Source organism: Petromyzon marinus, assembly GCF_048934315.1.
Source record: "Petromyzon marinus isolate PM22_M1 ecotype Great Lakes invasive population chromosome 68 unlocalized genomic scaffold, UKy_Petmar_22M1.pri1.0 chr68_unloc.1, whole genome shotgun sequence".
Taxonomy (NCBI): domain Eukaryota; kingdom Metazoa; phylum Chordata; class Hyperoartia; order Petromyzontiformes; family Petromyzontidae; genus Petromyzon; species Petromyzon marinus.
In genome coordinates, this window is record NW_027422597.1 from 3,237,451 (window position 1) to 3,255,711 (window position 18,261).

Below are 18,261 nucleotides of genomic sequence, written 5' to 3' on the forward strand. Positions count from 1 at the left end.
CTTCGGCGTGGATTTCCACACATCTATCTGTGTCTCTGTCAAATTTCACACTTAACTTCTAATTTTAGCAATCTTTGGAGATCGTAATCAACCAGGCTATGCGTGAACTGTGTGTTAGCCGACTCTCTGTGTTGCATTGCATTACATTTCCAAAAATGTGCTAAAATATTTTTTTCAAACTGCCGATTTCTCTCTATAAAATTTACCAGGCACTTATAGGGCCATTCGATTTTTCTCTCCCTTGGTCGCTTCGTGGTGGATTCATTGAAATGCTAATTTATCTGCTCCAGCAGCTGTCCCAGCAGAACCAGCTCTCTCTCTGCCTACCCCCACCCCTCTCTCTATTTAAGGCCTCGACACAGAGGCATTGGGTCTCTGTGTGTCTATGCTGTGTGTGTCTATGTTGTGTGTCTCTCTCTGCTTGTGTGTTGTCTGTGTGTCTCCGTGTCTGTTTTGTCTCTCTCAAATTTAGTTCTACCTGATGATGGTTGTTTGTGTTGCAATCGAAACGTAGTTTATTTTTAATTTATTTTCTTTCTATGTGACTTTACCGAAATAACCAAAGAGTGCATTGATGTTGTTTGTGTTCTGTATTTTTATTCTAGAATTGACGATACAAGCGTTGCGATGCCACTGTCGTAGGCATACATTTATACTTTTAAAATTAATATTACTGTTGTAGTATCTCTCCCACAACCCATGATACCACCAGTGTATAAACACATCCCAAGTTTACCACTGCTACTCACTGCACCCCTACACTACAGTCACACTCCTCTGGCAGGGTGAATGCATCCACGTTGGCTTCACACACACACAGAGCAGTACCTATTTTATCACCACCCCCCCCCCCCACCCCATGAAGATTGTGAGGATTGTTTACGCTCAGCCCCCCCGTCGCGATGGAGAGCCACGCAGACCCTAGCCGCCGACAGCCACCAGGCAGTCACGGGCGTGGCACTGCGCGTGACGGTGACGAGGGTGGCGAGCGCCGTGCGTCGTGGCGTCTGCCCTCTGCACTGTTCACGTTCACCTCTCTCAGGACGCACCACTCAGATCCACAATCCTCACCGAGTCACCAACTTTAACCCACCCCACCCACAGCCCAGGATGTAGGGGCTGAGTGAAGGTTTGGTGAAACGAGTGCAACGGCGCCATGGAGTCGGTGCTGTAAAACGACAGCAGCCCCGCATCCCAGTCCAGATGAACCCCGACTCTTCGCGGAGACTCCGGCACCGACAGTGAGGTCTCTACCTTGCCATGCAGCACTGAGAAGATGTCGCCAACTTTCTGTAGACACCAGGAGACGTCACTCACTCCCAGGAGGCACTCATCACCACTCCCTCTCCTTGGGATTGTGCCGTACGCGACTCCAACCCGACACAGCCTCGCGCTTCCCACGTCCACCTCCCAGTAGTGCTGACCCGATGAGAAGCTCTCAGAGCACAGGACTTGTGACCAGTAATCAAAGAGGTGTAGATGATGGAGGCGACCCTGGGGGACAGGGCTCACTGTCACCGTCCTGAGATCCGAGGAAATCTGGAGGTGGTCGCGGGCTAAGTTTGTGTCCAGAGTCGGCGAACGTCCATCTGTGGTGAGGACAGTGATGACACCCGCACTACGGTCACGGCGACGCGTGTGCAGTAGAGGCACGAGCAGTGCACGTGGCGTGTACACACACACGTACTGGTTTTGTGTTTGTTGTGTTGTTGCTGCGCTGCAGCAGACATCGCGGCTACGCTCGCCATTTTCGCCTGAAGACAAACGCTTACGTTGAGTTAGAAACGTCGTGATATTTTTAAATTTTATTAATACCGACATGACTTTACTGAAAGAACCAAAGAGTACTACACTAATATGACCATGGGTGGGTGTGCAGTGGTAGTGAACAGTGGTGTTGATGCCAGCACCACGATGTTAATGCCACTCTCGCAGCGTCTCTCAACAAACACAATGCCTGTACAATAGCTACCACAGTCTCGCACACTCTCACATCCACGCACAGATATTGTGTCACTCCGCTAATGGATGAGCACCCTCCCCGTGCCGTGCGCGTCCTGGGGGGGGGGTTATTTGACCATACTTCACCGCTCTCGTCGGTGCGCGTTGGCGATGGTGGGGATCATGAACGTAGAAGCGTAGAGGTACAGTACAACAATGGTTCACGCTATACTGGCCTCTGCTGGTGTGATGTGTAAACTTTCGGCACGAGGGAGACAAAGCCGGCCGGGCGTGGTGCTGGCCACCCACCCCCTCGTGTGCCATGCCGGCCTTCATAGGTGCTGCTGCTCCCTGACCGCACTTGCCCCAACGGTCTGTTAAGGCTCCACCGGGCATCCATGCAGGTACTGTATGTACAGTGTTTCACTCTGTGTCCCTGTGACTGTATTTATCACTGGACTTACCCTCGATCCACCTGATGTTAACTACTTCGCCTGTTATGCAGGTGGTCGTAGGTTCGATCCCAACCCTGACGTCTGCTGTATATTTGGAGTTTGCATCTCTCTCTCCTCGTGGTCACGTCGATATTTTTCCAGGTCCTCCGATTTTTCTCTCCACATTTATAATCAACATCAAGCATTTACAGTAATTTGCTGTAATACATTTCTACATGATAAGCCACTTTGTTGAGTTATCATTTCTGGCAAGATTTCTTCTGAAGCAGAGCTATATAGCTCAGTGGGTCTTATCTGGTAAAGTAATTGTTTATGTAATAGTTTATACTCACAGCCTTGATTTATCAGAGGGTTTTTCTACAACCAGCAGAGGCACACCAGTTTTCCGCTCCACATTTAGACTCATCGTCTAGCGTTAAGATCACTTAGCTGCAACATAAATTTCCACGTGATAATACACTTTCTTGAGCGGTCATTTGTGGTCAGTTCCTGTCTGAAAAAGAGCCACATAGCTCAGTGGACCTTACCTGGTAAAATAAAACTGTTTTAAAGATACACACCCCAAGGACACGCCACCTGTCTGAAACAAAGTGCAGCAGCCTACCGAGCGGTGCTGGTCTGCATAGTTGTGTTTGTAATGAACGATGTTGACAGAGATCAGTGCAGAGTGCAGAGTGAGATAAAAACTCACACACGAGAACCATGAGCGTCGTATTCACTCCTCCTAGCGAGATGCCCTCTGTGAGCTTTTGGTGACTGAATGTGGGAGGAGGCACATCCTGGATCCCCTGCGAGTCCGAGCTCCTGCACACAGCACGGGACGCAGAGTTTATGGAGGGTGCAGTCCCTCCACTCACACAGCAAGGGACACGCAGAGTCTATGGAGGGTGCAGTCCCTCCACTCACTCAGCACGGGACATGCAGAGTCTATGGAGGTGCAGTCCCTCCACTCACACAGCACGGGACACGCAGAGTCTATGGAGGGTGCAGTCCCTCCACTCACACAGCACGGGACGCAGAGTCTATGGAGGGTGCAGTCCCCCTCCACTCACACAGCACGGAACACGCAGAGTCTATGGAGGTGCAGTCCCTCCACTCACACAGCACGGGACACGCAGAGTCTATGGAGGGTGCAGTCCCTCCACTCACAGCATAAGACAGTTTAATGTGGGTCCACGTCTCTCTACACACGGACAGTATGGGATACAACTTCCTACAATTGGGTTTATTATTAATAACATTTTTATTTTATTTTCATTACTGAAAGAACCAAGAATAAGTCTACATTAAAGACTGCCAGTACGCTCACTCAGGTTAAGAACCAGGCTACAGTCTACATTGGTGGTTTTAGTTTTGTGTATTATTTTATTTTAATTAACTGTATTATTAGTTTTCTTACTACGTGACTTTATCGAATAAACCAAAGAATACACATCATGACCGTTCACTGATTTGTCCACTAGGTGGCACACAGAGCTCGAGTTTGAGTCTGGGTTGGTACTAACCTGAGATTCTCATGCAGGAGATTCTGAAAAACACAAACCGGCATTTCACATTAACATCGACATCCTAAACAGATGCCCATCTCCACACAGTCACCTGGCACTTGCAGTGGAGCGCAACATTAGAGAATTAATAAATACCTGTAAACGGAGAATTGTGAAAAACAGGGTTTTCTCATTGGGACCTAATTGCCAATATCGATATGATTAAAAAATTAAGAAGAGGCTTAATCCTTTATGGCAATTAAAAGAGGAGGTGTTAAGATGTTCAAACACCAAACAGATACCCATTGCAAGGCATCACTGTTTAACCAGGGCTGTTAATACTTTTATACTTGCATTGCCTTTGTACTGTTAAGCCTATTCTTATTATATTATTTGGTTCTTTCGGTAAAGACACGTAGATAGAAATAATAAAAATAAAACACGACGTTTTGATCGCAATACAAGCGGTCGTCATCAGGAAAAAGGGGTTAGCCTCTAAAGGCAAACTGTTTATAAAGGTTTAAAATGGGCGTAAGCCCTGTCAGCAGCACGGGCGGGGCAGATAATATTAATGTAATTGATGGTCAACAATGGCGCTGGTGGTGGGTTTCCACCATCTAAAGGGATGCCAGGTAAAAATGTGCCTGTAAATGTAAGATTGTAGAGCTGCCTCCACGGCGAGAGTGCTGAGGTGGCTATGTTAATGTGAGAGATTAGCATGTTAATGTAAAATCGGAGTGCCGAAAATAACAACTAACATCGGAAGGTGGCAGGATTGGAGCATGACAGCCAGTTAAGACTTAAACTAGTTGATCACGTCCTTCCAATGATTGCTAAGTTTGTACCCATCCTCTCGGTTGAAATTGTGTCTTTGTCTGCATATATGAATGGCTTCATGAACGAATCTTTGTTGATAGCCAGTGAGTTTGCAAAGTACCTTCGTCTTAGGGAATTCAATTTCGTGTGATCCCACCGCATTGAAACAATGATCAGCCATGGCAGAATAATTGGTCCTACTGTGTTTCAGATTTGCCTTATGTTCACGAACATGGTCCGAAACAAGTCGCTTAGTTTCCCCAATGTAATTACTGCCACAGACACAGCTTAGTTTGTGGACGCCAGGATATTGCATGTCAGGGATCTTGTCCTTCACAGATGGGATCAGATTACGAATTTTATGTGCTTTGTGACATCGGACCTGGATCTTGTATTTGTTCAAGATTTAGGAAATATTTTTGGTTACCCCTGCTAGGTAAGGCACGGTGATGGTTTTGATTGGATCCTCAGAGGGCTCCTTCCTCACGGTTGGGGTGATGGCTTTGCGGATTGTGTAGTCAGAATATCCATTCGCCTTGAGAGCTTGATGTATGTGTTTGAGTTCACTGGATAGGTGTTCACGGTTGGAGATGCATTGAGCTCTATGGTGTAAAGTTTTCATGAGGGAATTCATCTGGGATAGATGGTGGTGGGAATCAGGTTTTAGGTAGGCATCAGTATGGGTGGCTTTCCTGTAGACAAGAATGGCTCATTGAGCCATCTGGTCTCTTTTTGATTAGGACATCCAAGAATGGTATCTTGCCATCATTTTCTACCTCCATGGTGAATTTAATGGCTGGGTGTATGGAATTGATGTGGTTGAGGAATTGGTTCAGAACTGGTCGGCCATGTGGCCAGATGACAAACATGTCATCCACGTACCTCTTCCACAAGGACGGGCGTAGAGTGGATGCCTAACTTAAAAATAATAATAAAAACAGGGTTCGTTTTACTGGACATGGACTGATGACGATTGCTTGTTGCGATCGAAACGTCTTGATATTTTTTATTATTTTTTCTATCTACTTGGCTTTACCGAAATACCCAAAGAATATGAGAAAACCACTCTTTGCAGCTAAAAAAGTAATGTTCAACAACTCTTTTTCTGAACTCTGAATAAACAACGTAAGGCCCACTTGGCTATGTCACACTTTTTCAGTAGCGAGCTGGCTATCACAAATGCTAGCTGAACGAACTGGCTTATGTGGACATTTATAATAGCAGCCAAATACTCTGAATGCGTGATGTTGATTACAAATGTGGAGTGAAAAATCAGAAAAAAATCTACACGATCACAGAGAGAGAGACGTAGACTCCAAATTTACAGCAGGCATCGTCAGGGTTGAGGTCAAACCCACGACCTCCTCCATACCAGTCGAGGTAAATGGCGATGTTGTACTGGACAAGTCCAGGTCTGAATGTCACACGGAAGCAAATGCGCGTCTATTATTGGACACTACCGCTTACCCCCAGATCAAAAAACAATGAAATAAGATTGCCAACAATGTCAACGTCTCACAGGGCGGTTTGCCTCTGCTGGTTGTAGATAAACCCTTTAATAAACCAAGGCTGTGAGGAAAAACTATTAGAAACATATTTTGTAACTCAACGAAGTGGCTTATCATGTGGAAATGTATAGCAGCAAATTACTCTAACCACTTAATGTTGATTCTAAATGATAATAGGTTTTCCCCTTTTTATGGCAACAAAACAGGTGTTAAGATGTTAAAACACCAAACTGAAACCTTTTACAAGGAATCATGTCTGCATTAACCACTGTTTGTGGTCAGAACGCAAACAAAAAAATACTCTGATAATATATGCCTTGTCCGTGAAACTGATTGGTCCACACCAGAGACAGCTTTCTTTTGAGCTTCGTCTCAAACAGTGTTAGACCAGAGGATGCCAAAAGGCGTACAGCCCAGAGACAATGCACTATCAGAGTAATGAGAGCTCGGGGTGAGCATCTACATCATGGGACCTCCTTTTCCAGTACCAAAATATGGTAATAGATTTTAACCCCTTTTTTCTGGCAACAAAAAATGTGCTAAGATGTTAAAACACCAAATTTAAACCTTTTACAAGGAATCATGTCTGCATTAACCACAATGCTTGTGGTCATAATGCAAACAAAAAAAATACTCTGATAATATATGTGTAGTGGGTTAAATAACTAGAGGAGAGTTCTCTGAGGCAACACGTAATTTATTTAACAATAACTTCTTAACACAAAGGGGGTAACGGTGCCTTACACCCGATACACTAAGGAGGTAGCCCCTCTGGACTAATACGCCTCTCACTGGCTAACCTACACCCTTCTTGAGTGAAGCTTGGTCTTCAATGGATTAAGCTTGAGCCGACCCTAGCCAAGGGTATGGATTTACCCATTGGGCTCTTCTCTTCAGGAGGCTCTTCGATCTTCGGGTGAGCGAGGACTTCCAAGACCGTTCAGAGGTCCGGCTTTAATACAGAGCTGTGGCTTGCTCCGCCCTGGCCACACCTTCCTTCTTGAACCTTCCAGCAGGACCTGGGGGTGATGTCCTCCCCCAGCCCCCTCCTGGGGTCTACATGCCATTCCATAAGGGTTACCATTGGCCCCTGTGGGCCATAGTCCCTTAACACTGGGGCTTATCCCCTCTTATGCCCCTTATTGGCACATGACCGGTACTACCGGCTAACTGCATGGAGATGGCGCATCTTCACCCAATAATACCTTTACATCACCCCCCCCCTCCCCGCCTCATAGCACTCAGCTGTCCTGGCTGTCAACTATCCCCTTAATAAAGTTTTATAACAAAATCGGAATGCATGTGCCTCGTCAATAACAAAATGAACATCAACAACAAAGAACCCAACATAAATACCCCAGCCCACCTGTACAAATATGCATTATGCACATATACACAATCACGAGCGGCCATACACTCAACCCCGCCAGAACACACCAACCATGGCAAAAACGATGCATGCAACGCACGGAGACGAAATAGGTGACGTTCATCGACCGAGGTGAACTGGCGGTTATCAAGATAAGTGGTCGTTACAGCGCATGTGTGGGTGCGTGGGGGGAAAAGGTCACGACAAACGCATGATTTTTGTGCGCGTTCATGTAGCCGGTCCGTCGTAAGGGACAGGGTGGTGTGGCATAGGAGTGGACGCGACTGTCTCATCTGTAGGTACAGCCAGCAGGCCGGTTGTGTGTTCAACGTCAGGAGTGGGTGGCGTGGATGGGCACGGAACCGTCACTCCTGCACCATCTAGGGGCGGAACATCATGACTTTGGTGAGAGTTAGGTGCTAAGGAAGCATTCCCAGGGTCATCGGGCACATCACATGGTTGGCCCCCACGGTGTGTAAGTGATGTGGGAGTACTCAGCACGACGAAGGGTTTAAGGCGCGAGTGGTGGACGAACCAGCAACATCTGCCCCATCTGACCTTGACACACTGGGGGCAGACGACTTGGACAAATTCAACTGGGCCCCTCCAGGGGCTGAGCAACTTAGGCGATGCTGCCAAGGGCACCTGGGGATTTTGGTGCCAGGCTTTGTCCCCCATGACCCATTCATGCGCATTCAACCGAAGGGCACGTAACCTCTCGTTGGTTCTCTGGCGAGAGCCCGCATTTTCAATGACGGCCTCCCGTGTCTCAGCCAATTTCTGTATGTTGAATTTCAAGTGATCCGCCAGTTTAGATTTAGAGGTGTGTTAAGCGATACGAAGCTGGGCCTCCACGGGAGGGTTCACATCCCTGCCATACTTAAAAAATAAAGGTGTGAATCCTGTCACCGCGTGAGGAGCTATCCTGTACGCGCCCAGGACCCCGGGGATCTGTGGATCCCAATCAATTTGGGAGTCACTCACCTGGTGGCACAACATAAAAATAAGCATCTTATGCAGACGTTCTACCATACCGTCGGTTTGTGGGTGGTACGGTGAGGTACAGACAGTTTTTCTGCCCAAAAGGTTACACACTTCACGCAGCAGGGTGCTTGAGAAATGTTTCACTGGTCGGTCAGCAGCCGCTCAGGAACACCTTTGTCGAGGACGTAGCCCTGGACATAGGCGTCAGTGATGGCTGCTGCCGACTGGATGGGGAGTGGCCAGGCCATGGGCCAGTGTGTAAAATACTCCACCCCAACCAGCAGGTACTTGTTACCCCTAGGTGTGGTAGGAAAAGGTCCCAGGATGTCCAATGCGACAAGCTCGTTGATGTCGGACATCTTGCTAGACTGCAGGGGTGGGCACACTGGCTTTGCTGGAGGCTTCTGCCATGCACACTGGGTGCAGCCCATGAATAGGTCAGCCACATCCCGTGCCATGCCCCGTCAGAAGAAATCCAGCTGGAGCCTGGCGAAGGTTTTGTGAGCCCCGAGGTGCAATAAATGCTCGTGCGCGGCCAAAACGGCCCTGCCTCACAGGGCAGAGGGTACGACAATTTTGTGTGGTTGGGATCTACCATCCCATTTTATAAGGAGGCCTTTGCACAAGAAAAGGGAATCAAAACCTCCTCGACCATTTGCCAAGTGCCCTGTGCGGCGATGCAAGGTAAGCAGGGATGCATCCTCCATTTGGAGGCGACCCCATTCAGCGAGAGTCAGGTTGAGAATGTCGTCCCAACCGGCTGGCTCAACAGGGTCCCCTGAGAGACACGACCCAGAAGGGAGCACATCGGCAGCTGCTGTGAGGGGCGGAACCGGGCCAACTTCTGGTAGGTTGCAATGGCCTGAACCGAGGAAACAAGCACATTTGTCGCTTGTTGGTAAATGAGACAAAGCATCGGCGTTAGAATGTCGAGTGCCTTTGCGGTAGGTAACCATGAAATCGGAGTGCTGAAGGACCTCAAGCCATCTGGAGAATTGACCGGATGGTTGGTCAATGCGCAAGGTGTATTGCAACGCCGCATGCTCCGATCAAACGGTAAAATTCCTGCCGTACAGGTATGGCCAATATTGCTGGATAAAAAACACAATTGCCAATAACTCATGGCGAGTAACACAGTAGCGTTGCTCCGCCGGGGACAACACCCTGCTGCCATAAGCAATTACACGCTCGACCCGGCCAATGACCTGTGAAAGCACCCCGCCAATGCCGGTGTTGCTCGGAAAAGTTTGGGTAACTCAAAGGTGGGGCATTCACCAGGACATCGCGCAATGATTGGAATGCAGTCTCCTCCTCCTTCCCCCAGTGGAATCTGACACCCTTGGCCGTCAGGGCGTGTAGGGGTTTTGCGATCGAAGCAAAGTCAGTCAAAAAGCGATGGTAATACGAAGCAAACCCAATAAAGTTACGCACCTCTCCCACCGAAATAGGAGTCGGCCACGAGCTGACACACCTCATTTTCTCGGGGTTAGTAAAAATGCCCGACTGGCTAACAATGTGTTCCAGGTAATGCACAGACTCTCGCAGAAGGTGGCATTTCTGCGGCTTGAACTTTAGGCCCTCAAGCGTTCAAGATGCTTCTTGAATGTGTGGCTAAAGATGATAACATCATCTAAATAAATCAAACATGAGTCCCACTGAAGCCCATCGAGGACCAGTTCCATTAGCCGCTGGAACATCGCTGGTGCTGAGTGGAGGCCCATGGGCAACCTGCTGAATTCAAAAAGGCCCTGTGGTGTCCGAAAGGCAGTTATGGGTTTGGACACGTCGTTAAGGGGGAGTTGCCAGAAACCTGACAAAATGTCCAACGCAGAGAAATAACGTGCCCCCACCAAGGCGTCCAGCGATTCATCCATACGAGGAAGCGGGTAAGCGTTAGCCACTGAGATTTTATTGAGACAGCGAAAATCGACGCAGAACCTCAAAGTGCCATCGTGTTTTTTCACGAGAATGATGGGAGCTCCCCACGGGCTGGTTGATGGGGAAATTATGTCCGCCGCCAGCATGTCATTGACGGCCAACTTGACATGTTCCTTGTCGGCTGGGCTGAGCCGAAATGGATTCTGCCTAATGGGAGCAGCGTCGCCCGTGTCAATGTGATGACGCAGTAATTTAGTGCAGCCAATATCAAATTTGCTTTTACTGTAGACATCAGAGAATTCCCGTAAAAGTGCACGTAATTTGGCCCGCTGTGACTTGGACAGGTCGTCAGCCCCCAAGCAGAGCGAAATTAACCAACCGTCGTCCGGGTCGAGCGTGGCTGCGACCTAGGTATGGTACCCACGTGGCCCACAACCGGGTTTCCCAGGGGCGCCGGTGTCATGTGAGAGCGTACGGTTCCCTGAGAAATGACGGCCGGTCGCAACCCAGCATTCAGGACCATGATGAAAGGGTCCGTACAACCATCCAACAGAGTCTGTGTGGCCACCAGGTCCAACCCCCTAACCACGGCATTCGACGGACCCAACAAGATACCAAAGGGTTTCCGCAATCGAAGGGGCACTAGCATCTGTGTGCCCGGCGGAATATGCACTGTCTGGGTTACCAACGCCTGCACAGTAGCACAGGCCGTGCTCAACTTCGTGGGGGAGGGCAGAAACGCCATACGTTGGCCTGACGGAAGGTCGATGCAACCCTGATTTGATGAGAATATTAATCGGAATTTTCGCCAAGATGTCTCCCCAGCCGGCATGGAACAGCGAGGGAAAAGGAGACCTGGACAGGACCGAGCAATTTAATGTTTACCAATACAAATTTAGGCTTGTATCTGGCCAATTATGCTGAGCGATCCCCCATTGGCAGCAAAACACCGGATTTCAATTGGTTGCAGGGGGCGATGCTTAATGGGTAGAATATTGTAGATGAGGTCCGAAATAATGGTCGCTGACGCGACGGTATCGACCAAAACAAGAAATTCAACACCCTCGATAGAGTCTATCACGATGAAAAATCATGCGGCCCTGGAAACAACCCTATGGGCCAGCTCGGGCCACTGACCACTGGTGAACATGCAACGCGACACAGTGAGGTGTATGAGGTGTAAGGAGGGGCTGAACATGTGTGGTGCCGTGACTCACCTGAGCATGCTGCGAAGCCTTGGGTGCTCTAGGGTCCAAAGGCCAGGGTCCGGATGCGCGACGTCGAGGTGCTCGGCAGTCCCACGACACATGCCCCACAAGCCGTAATTATAGCAGGTGATGAAGGCTGCGTCTGGCCATGGAGGAGCTGGTCCCCGCTGGTGGAAGTCCCATCATTGCAGATGTTCGTTGGATCTCCAACCCGCAGGCTGAGTTATCGCAAAGGCCTGGTCGGGTGGTGTGCCGGCCGGCAAACCACAGGACTCCACAGTCCTTGAGTAGGCAGCGAGGCTTGGTTCTCTTTGCAGCAGCAGGTGTGCGTGAATGCTCCTCGCGGCATGCAGGGAGCACATGTGCTCATCATCCACAGCGTGAATGAAGATCCGCAGCTCATGTGCCAGCACCAACAATTTCTCCAAAACAAGCGTGTCAATGTCCTCACAGTCCATCTGCGGGAAATTGGCCTTCGCCATTGACAGCAGAGCACTGCAAAATGTGAGGGGAGATTCCGTCTCACCCTTACATTGAGCAGCGAAGTGGTGACGCATGTCCGAGGGTGGCCCATAGATCGCTGACATGTGGCGGAGCGCTAGCTAGAGTGCAGATCAGTCCGCCTTCGGGATGGTGATGAGGGCAGTGAGGGCATCATCGTCCAAAGCAGCCAGGGGCGCTCACATCGCCTTCTCCTCAGTCCAACTTGCCATCTCCCAGTGGGCGAGGAACCGGTGCTGGAATGCCGCCCAATCGCCCCCAACCATGGAGAATTATTTTAACAGAGGCACTCGCTGTTGGAAGGATGGCACGCGCCCCGTAGTCTGCCGCTCCTCTTCAAACCTTGCGCCGCTGACAGGCGTCAAGATGGCGGCCCCCAGTGTTGGTTGTGCCGCCGATGATGAGGCACTCTCCGGTTAGTCCGGGCCGCTCCCATGGTGCACTTGGCTTCCACTTCCGGTGGAAGACGTGTTGTCTGGGGTAGGAATTTCAAAATCTTTAGCCGGCCTGTTGGCGGGAGCGACCGTTGAACATAGACCGCTCCTCTCTCCTCCTCTGCCGTCGGCCCCCCGCAATTTATTTCGTCAAGTATGTTGGCTGCCGCGTGGAGAAGCTCGACAAGATGGGAGTGTGCACCTCGGAGCGCACCCCCCGAAGTCGGCGATCTGCCGGATGGTCGGGCTGGCTGCAGCTCAGCCGGCAGCAACTCGCCGTCCACCCCAGGGTTTGTTGTCCCTGCGGCAACCGAGTCATCGTCGTCTTCTCCCGGGCTTTTGGTACGAACTTTCCTTCTAGTTTCCATACTAGCTAATGTGGCCACTACTGACGCCAGTTGTAGTGGGTTACATAACTAGAGGAGAGTTCTCTGAGGCAAACGTAATTTATTTAACAATAACTTCTTAACACAAAAGGATAACTGCGCCTTACACTCGATACACTAAGGTAGCCCCTCAGATGCTCACCCCTAGCTCTCATTACTCTGACAGTGCATTGTCTTTGTGCTGTACGCCTTTTGGCATCCTCTGGTCTAACACCGTTTGAGACGAGGCTCAAAAGAAAGCTGTCTCTGGTGTGAACCAATTAGTGTCAAGGACAATGTATATATTATCAGAGTATCCGTTTTTTTTTGCATTCTGACTACAATCATTGTGGTTAATGCAGAAATTATTCCATGTAAAAAGTTTCAGTTTGGTGTTTTAACATCTCAACACCTGTTTTTTTGCCGTAAAAATGGGAAAAACCTATTATCATATTTTTGGTACTGGCAAAGGAGGTCCCATGATGTTGAATCTAAATGTGTAGGGAAAAATTGAAGGACCCCGAAAAAATCCAAGCATCCACGAGGAGAGAGAGAGAGGCGCAAACTCCAAATATACAGCAGACATCATGGTTATTATAAAACCTACGACCTATTGCATATCAGGCGAGGTAGTTAACATCTCCTAGCCACTGCGGCGTGTGAATGGATGTGGAGCCACCTGCAGGAAGGAGAGCGGGTCCTGTATGGCCAGGGCGGCGAGCAGTTGGTTGATCTCCTGCTCCAGGCCGCATGCTCTGCTCTCGTAGCGAGCAATGTCCGCCTGGATGCGGGACAGCACGGAGCGGCCCTCTTCATCTACGCGCTCCAGCGCCTCCCTCTCCTCCTTCTTCTGGCGCTCAAACTCTCGGCTGATCCGCGCCTTGATCCCACGCAGAGACTCCTACACAGACAGTGCCGAGTTGTTGATTCACTCATAAGGCAATGACGCAATGTGGTGTTTTACAGGCAATGATTGTTACCATACTTCGATTATGTACACGGAGGTGAGTGACGTGTGCATTGGGAGCTCGTGAACATATAAAGCACAGGGAGAATGACAATGGAATATAAGGGGAAACTATCATAGGCATGGGTAGTATTGGAAATACTGCTGTCTGTAGCTACACGTTGATGAGTGCCTATCTGTGGAAAATTAAATACATCTCTATGGGTATCATTCGCATCTGTCTGTCCCTCCATTCCATTCTGGATCTACCAAACAGTGCATCAGAAAGAAACACAAATTTAATCGAAACAAATTCTCCTGCCATGGACATTCCCAGAAAATTGTGCCAAAGGTACGTGAATATACAGAACAAATACACGTGGCATTGCTCTATTGTTTTAAGTGAAAATTTGCTTAAAGAGACAAACAATACTGATTTCGAAGGCAATACTCACGTCCACTCTCCCATGCACTCAGACTAAGTTGGTGCTGTCCATTTTTGGGGGTCAGAAGCTTCCATGGCAAGCTTCGTGGTTGTGATCAATAAAGTAATCGACAGGGCAAGTCGTCAACACTTCGTCCAGCGTGGATAGATTCCGTCCCGCCTAAACCAAAACTGCTATCATGTTGGAAGTTACGTCATAAATGAAGTTTCTGTGTCGTTCAGTGGTGGCCTTATATTCATGTCGTAAACGTTTGAGGCAAATCGAGCCTTCGTAAACCGGAAATAATGTTTCCCAAATGTTGAATAAAAATGTAATTGATGTGTAAAAATACACGTAAGCAATTGTTTAATTGAAGGTTCACGTTTCATAAATGTTATTCCCTCAAATAAATAGGCTTAAAAAGAAGTCTGGGCAGACAAACAGCCAGCAAGTTGTAATTGCTTGCAATTCACCAACGCTATTTCCCGCGCCGATGCGTGTGGCAGTGCTCGTCAATGATGAAAGCAAAGTTTAATGAAATATTATTCTTAGGAAAACTAGAAGAGGGAATTGTGCCGCTGCCGTCTCTCTCTATACCTTCAAGTGCCGGTAGTCATCCCTGAGTGTCCGTGTCCGTGACGCCACCATGTTCCTCTTCTCTTCCCTCCCATCCTTCTTGATTCTGAGCAACTCCTGAGTGTGGAAGATACATAAATAAATACGCGGTGCTCACCATTGCCATTGGTGGATCACTGATTGATCATCATCCCGCATCTCTGATTAGCACGGTTGGCTATGAAAGAAGTTCAACACACATACACACATCTGTTGTCATTATATTTCTGCAAACGTCTCCATTCATATTTTGACTTTTCCCACGATTGTATCCCGACTTCACTATCCGTGTCATGTATTGAGATGAAAAATCCAATTGGAACTACCTTGGTGCAATGCAATATCCTGTGAGACAACATTATTGACAAATATCACTTACATTCTAAAATGTTTTAAACCTCTTCCAGTGATGGGTGTAGCGGCTTCTCACACGCCATATGAGGCATAGTAATGTTTCTCAGTTAATCAAACTAGTATTTTTAATTCTCATACAAAATATGATTTGACATGTTGACAAATGTTGACTGGTCTTAGACGATCAACTCACTAACCTTGAGAATCCGGTTTAAACCATGGGCGTCCAACGAGATTCTAACTCAAGATTTTAGCAGGCGCTCACCTGGTCGAAGTGAGAGGTCACGACCTACTTATGTGAATCTCTCAACCTCCTGTAACAATGTGGATTACAACGGAACATTACACTTCACCTGTCTTGTCTGTTTCGCTTTTTCCACTGTGATGAACCTATGTCCGGAGTGGTCTCTTGTGATGGTGCAGACTGGGCAGACCGGGCTCTCATCCTGTTCACAGTAAAGAATGAGCTCCTGTCTGTGCTGCTGGCACTGTCGCTCCTCCATGTTCACGGTGGGAGCCACCAGGACGTGGTCTCTCAGCCTGGGATTCTCCAAGTGAGGCCTCTCGTGTGTTGTGTCAGCAGCTCAGCGTGGAGGGGCAGACGAACGTGTCCAGGCAGATGGAGCAGCGCAGGTCACTATCCACACTCTCACTGGGAGTCGCGCTCGCCATGACCCATGGGCTTCGCTGGGATCGCTCGCTGTGTGGCTCAGAGAGATGCTGAATCAGGACCTCTCTCTTATAGCGACGGTGAAGAAGGAAGTAAAATACTTGAAATATTTTCATTGTCGTCACTGACATCTCGAGACACTGCTCGGAATCTTGACTTAAAGCTTTCGTAACTGCAGGAATTCATATTTTTGGATCTTTCGGTAAAGTCATGTAGAACAACATTTTTTTTGTTGTACGTGACTTTACGGAAATACCCAAATAATATGACTGCCAGGAATCTGAACCCATGCCCTTGGTGCACAAACAGCAGCTTCAAGGTAAACATGGCTACAGTACACGCTTTGACATGAACAAAATGTATCAAAGGAATGTAATATTTTCATAAATATATACATTTAAAGAAATTATTTGTTAATATAAATCGGTGAGGCTCAGCTGTGGTGGCTCATGCATGAAATGAGTATCGAGAGATAGACACATCCTTCTAGAGTTCAGCGCACAAGTTGGTGTCTATGGTAAGACAGAGCAATGGATTGGGTGCCACCGTGACTATGAGATGTGATCTCACTCGCCTTACGGCTGCTTTGTGTTTAAAGTTTGTGGCTTTCTCTCTCCCCTTGGTCACGGAAATTTGTATCTGGGTCCTCCGGTTTACCCTCCCCATTCAGAATCAGCATCACACATTTGGAGTATTTGGCTGTAAACAATTTCCACATAAGCCGTTTCATTGCGCTCTCATTTGTAATAGCCAGGTCACTTCTGACAAAAAGCCACATAGCACAGAGAGCCTTACCTGGTAAAATTAATAAGAGATTTGTGTAATTGTAGATATCTCATGATGTCCTGTAATTCCATCTTCGTGTAATTCCCTCAACTTGACGAGTTGCTTGAATGTCATCGTGGCATCCGAGATGGAATTTGTCTGTAGCCTCTCGTGACCCATCCTGGAATAGTGAGCCTTTTTCTAGCAGTGTGAATCTATCACCAACTCTACCTGCCTCCATCACCCACTGCTGGCGATGTCACCGTCTCTCACCTTGTCTGAGATTGGAGATTCCCATTCCGAACATGCACAGCCGCACCCACAACTTATTTCACCTGCGTTGTTCCATATTCACCTGCACGGCTATTTTACACGCATCCTCCATCCGTCTTTCTACATCCCGCTCCCCCCCCCCAAGTGGTCCGGGCTTTGCTCATCACACCACGATGCCCCTCTAACGTGTTGAGGCACAGTGTGGTGCGATGCACAGGCAACTTGGCAGCTAGACAAAGCCTGATGGCTGCTCATCAAGGTTTTTCAGAAGAACCAAAAGTTATCTTCCCTCAGTCGAGCCCATTGAGCTAAACAGTTATTTATCAAGGGGGGGTTTCGGCCAGCAGACATCATCAAAGCATTCCACAAGTACACAAAGACAAATATTTTCTGTATAACCTTAACAGACTGTTGGGGCAAGTCCTGTTAGCGAGCACCTACGAAGGCCGGCACGGCACACAAGGGGGTGGGTGGCCAGCGCCCCGCCCGACCGCCTTTGTCACTCTAGCGACATTTGAGGCTGAGTTGACCTAGGGGAGGCCCAGGAACAGTTCAGATAATCGTCACTGGTGTTGTCTGTGAACGGGGAATCAAACTCGGGTCTCCAGGTTCGTATCGCAGCGCGCTCACTACCACAATTACACACTCACTCACCCGCCCACACACTCACCCACTCATACACCCACCCACTCATCCACCCTCCCACTCACCTACACTCACACACACTTCAGAATCAGAAGAATCAGAAGTTTACTTCCCTGACGAGAGCCGACTGAGCTACGACTCCGCCGGCAGATGTGGCCAAGTTTTGTCGTTGGTGGCTTGACCCTCCCCAACTCTCTGCCCACCACGAGTGACCCAGGCAACCAAGATAACAAGAAGCGCCATAATGAATGTAAATATGAGACTGTATAGTTTTTCACATGGTACGTAGCGAACCGTGCTAATCGTAGATGTATAAAAAGACAAACTAAACAAAACAAGAAGCAAATCTACACAAATAAATTTGTCAATTTAGATTGTTTTAAAGTGCAAAGCTCTGGTGCTTACTGACTGAACCGGATAAGTCTTGCGCTCAGGTGACACCGGATGGGATGCATTGTGCACTGTTTGTACGAGTGTCAGAACCGGCGAGACCTGTATTTCTGTATGGGAGTGTTTTTGCAATCAGGTTGATGGTTGCATTTTTAAGACATTTTTTTCAATCTCCATGATGCTCATTCTTGTTATTTTTTTGGCGTGCGTCAGTCGGCACCCTGGACACCCT

General features: G+C 48.4%; 2 protein-coding genes across 2 annotated transcripts in view; both read right to left on the bottom strand.

Moving 5' to 3' along the window:
* Positions 1-566: 566 nt before the first annotated feature.
* Positions 567-18,261, bottom strand: part of LOC116957957 (E3 ubiquitin/ISG15 ligase TRIM25-like) — a 509,595-nt gene continuing 491,900 nt past the window's right edge. Inside the window, exons 5-6 of the mRNA XM_076058147.1 lie at positions 3,088-3,200; positions 567-1,589 (exon numbers count right to left, since the gene is read on the bottom strand). Coding sequence (XP_075914262.1) covers positions 1,039-1,589; positions 3,088-3,200 — 664 coding nt within the window. The 3' untranslated portion in view covers positions 567-1,038. The remainder of the gene's footprint in view (positions 1,590-3,087; positions 3,201-18,261) is intronic.
* On the bottom strand, positions 11,416-16,153 carry LOC116957936 (E3 ubiquitin-protein ligase TRIM17-like). Its single transcript, XM_032980394.2, has 3 exons — positions 15,640-16,153; positions 14,915-15,010; positions 11,416-13,847 (listed from the first exon to the last, which is right to left on the bottom strand). Exons 1-3 carry the CDS (start codon positions 15,787-15,789, stop codon positions 13,590-13,592), a joined length of 504 nt encoding a protein of 167 aa, XP_032836285.1. The 5' UTR covers positions 15,790-16,153; the 3' UTR covers positions 11,416-13,589.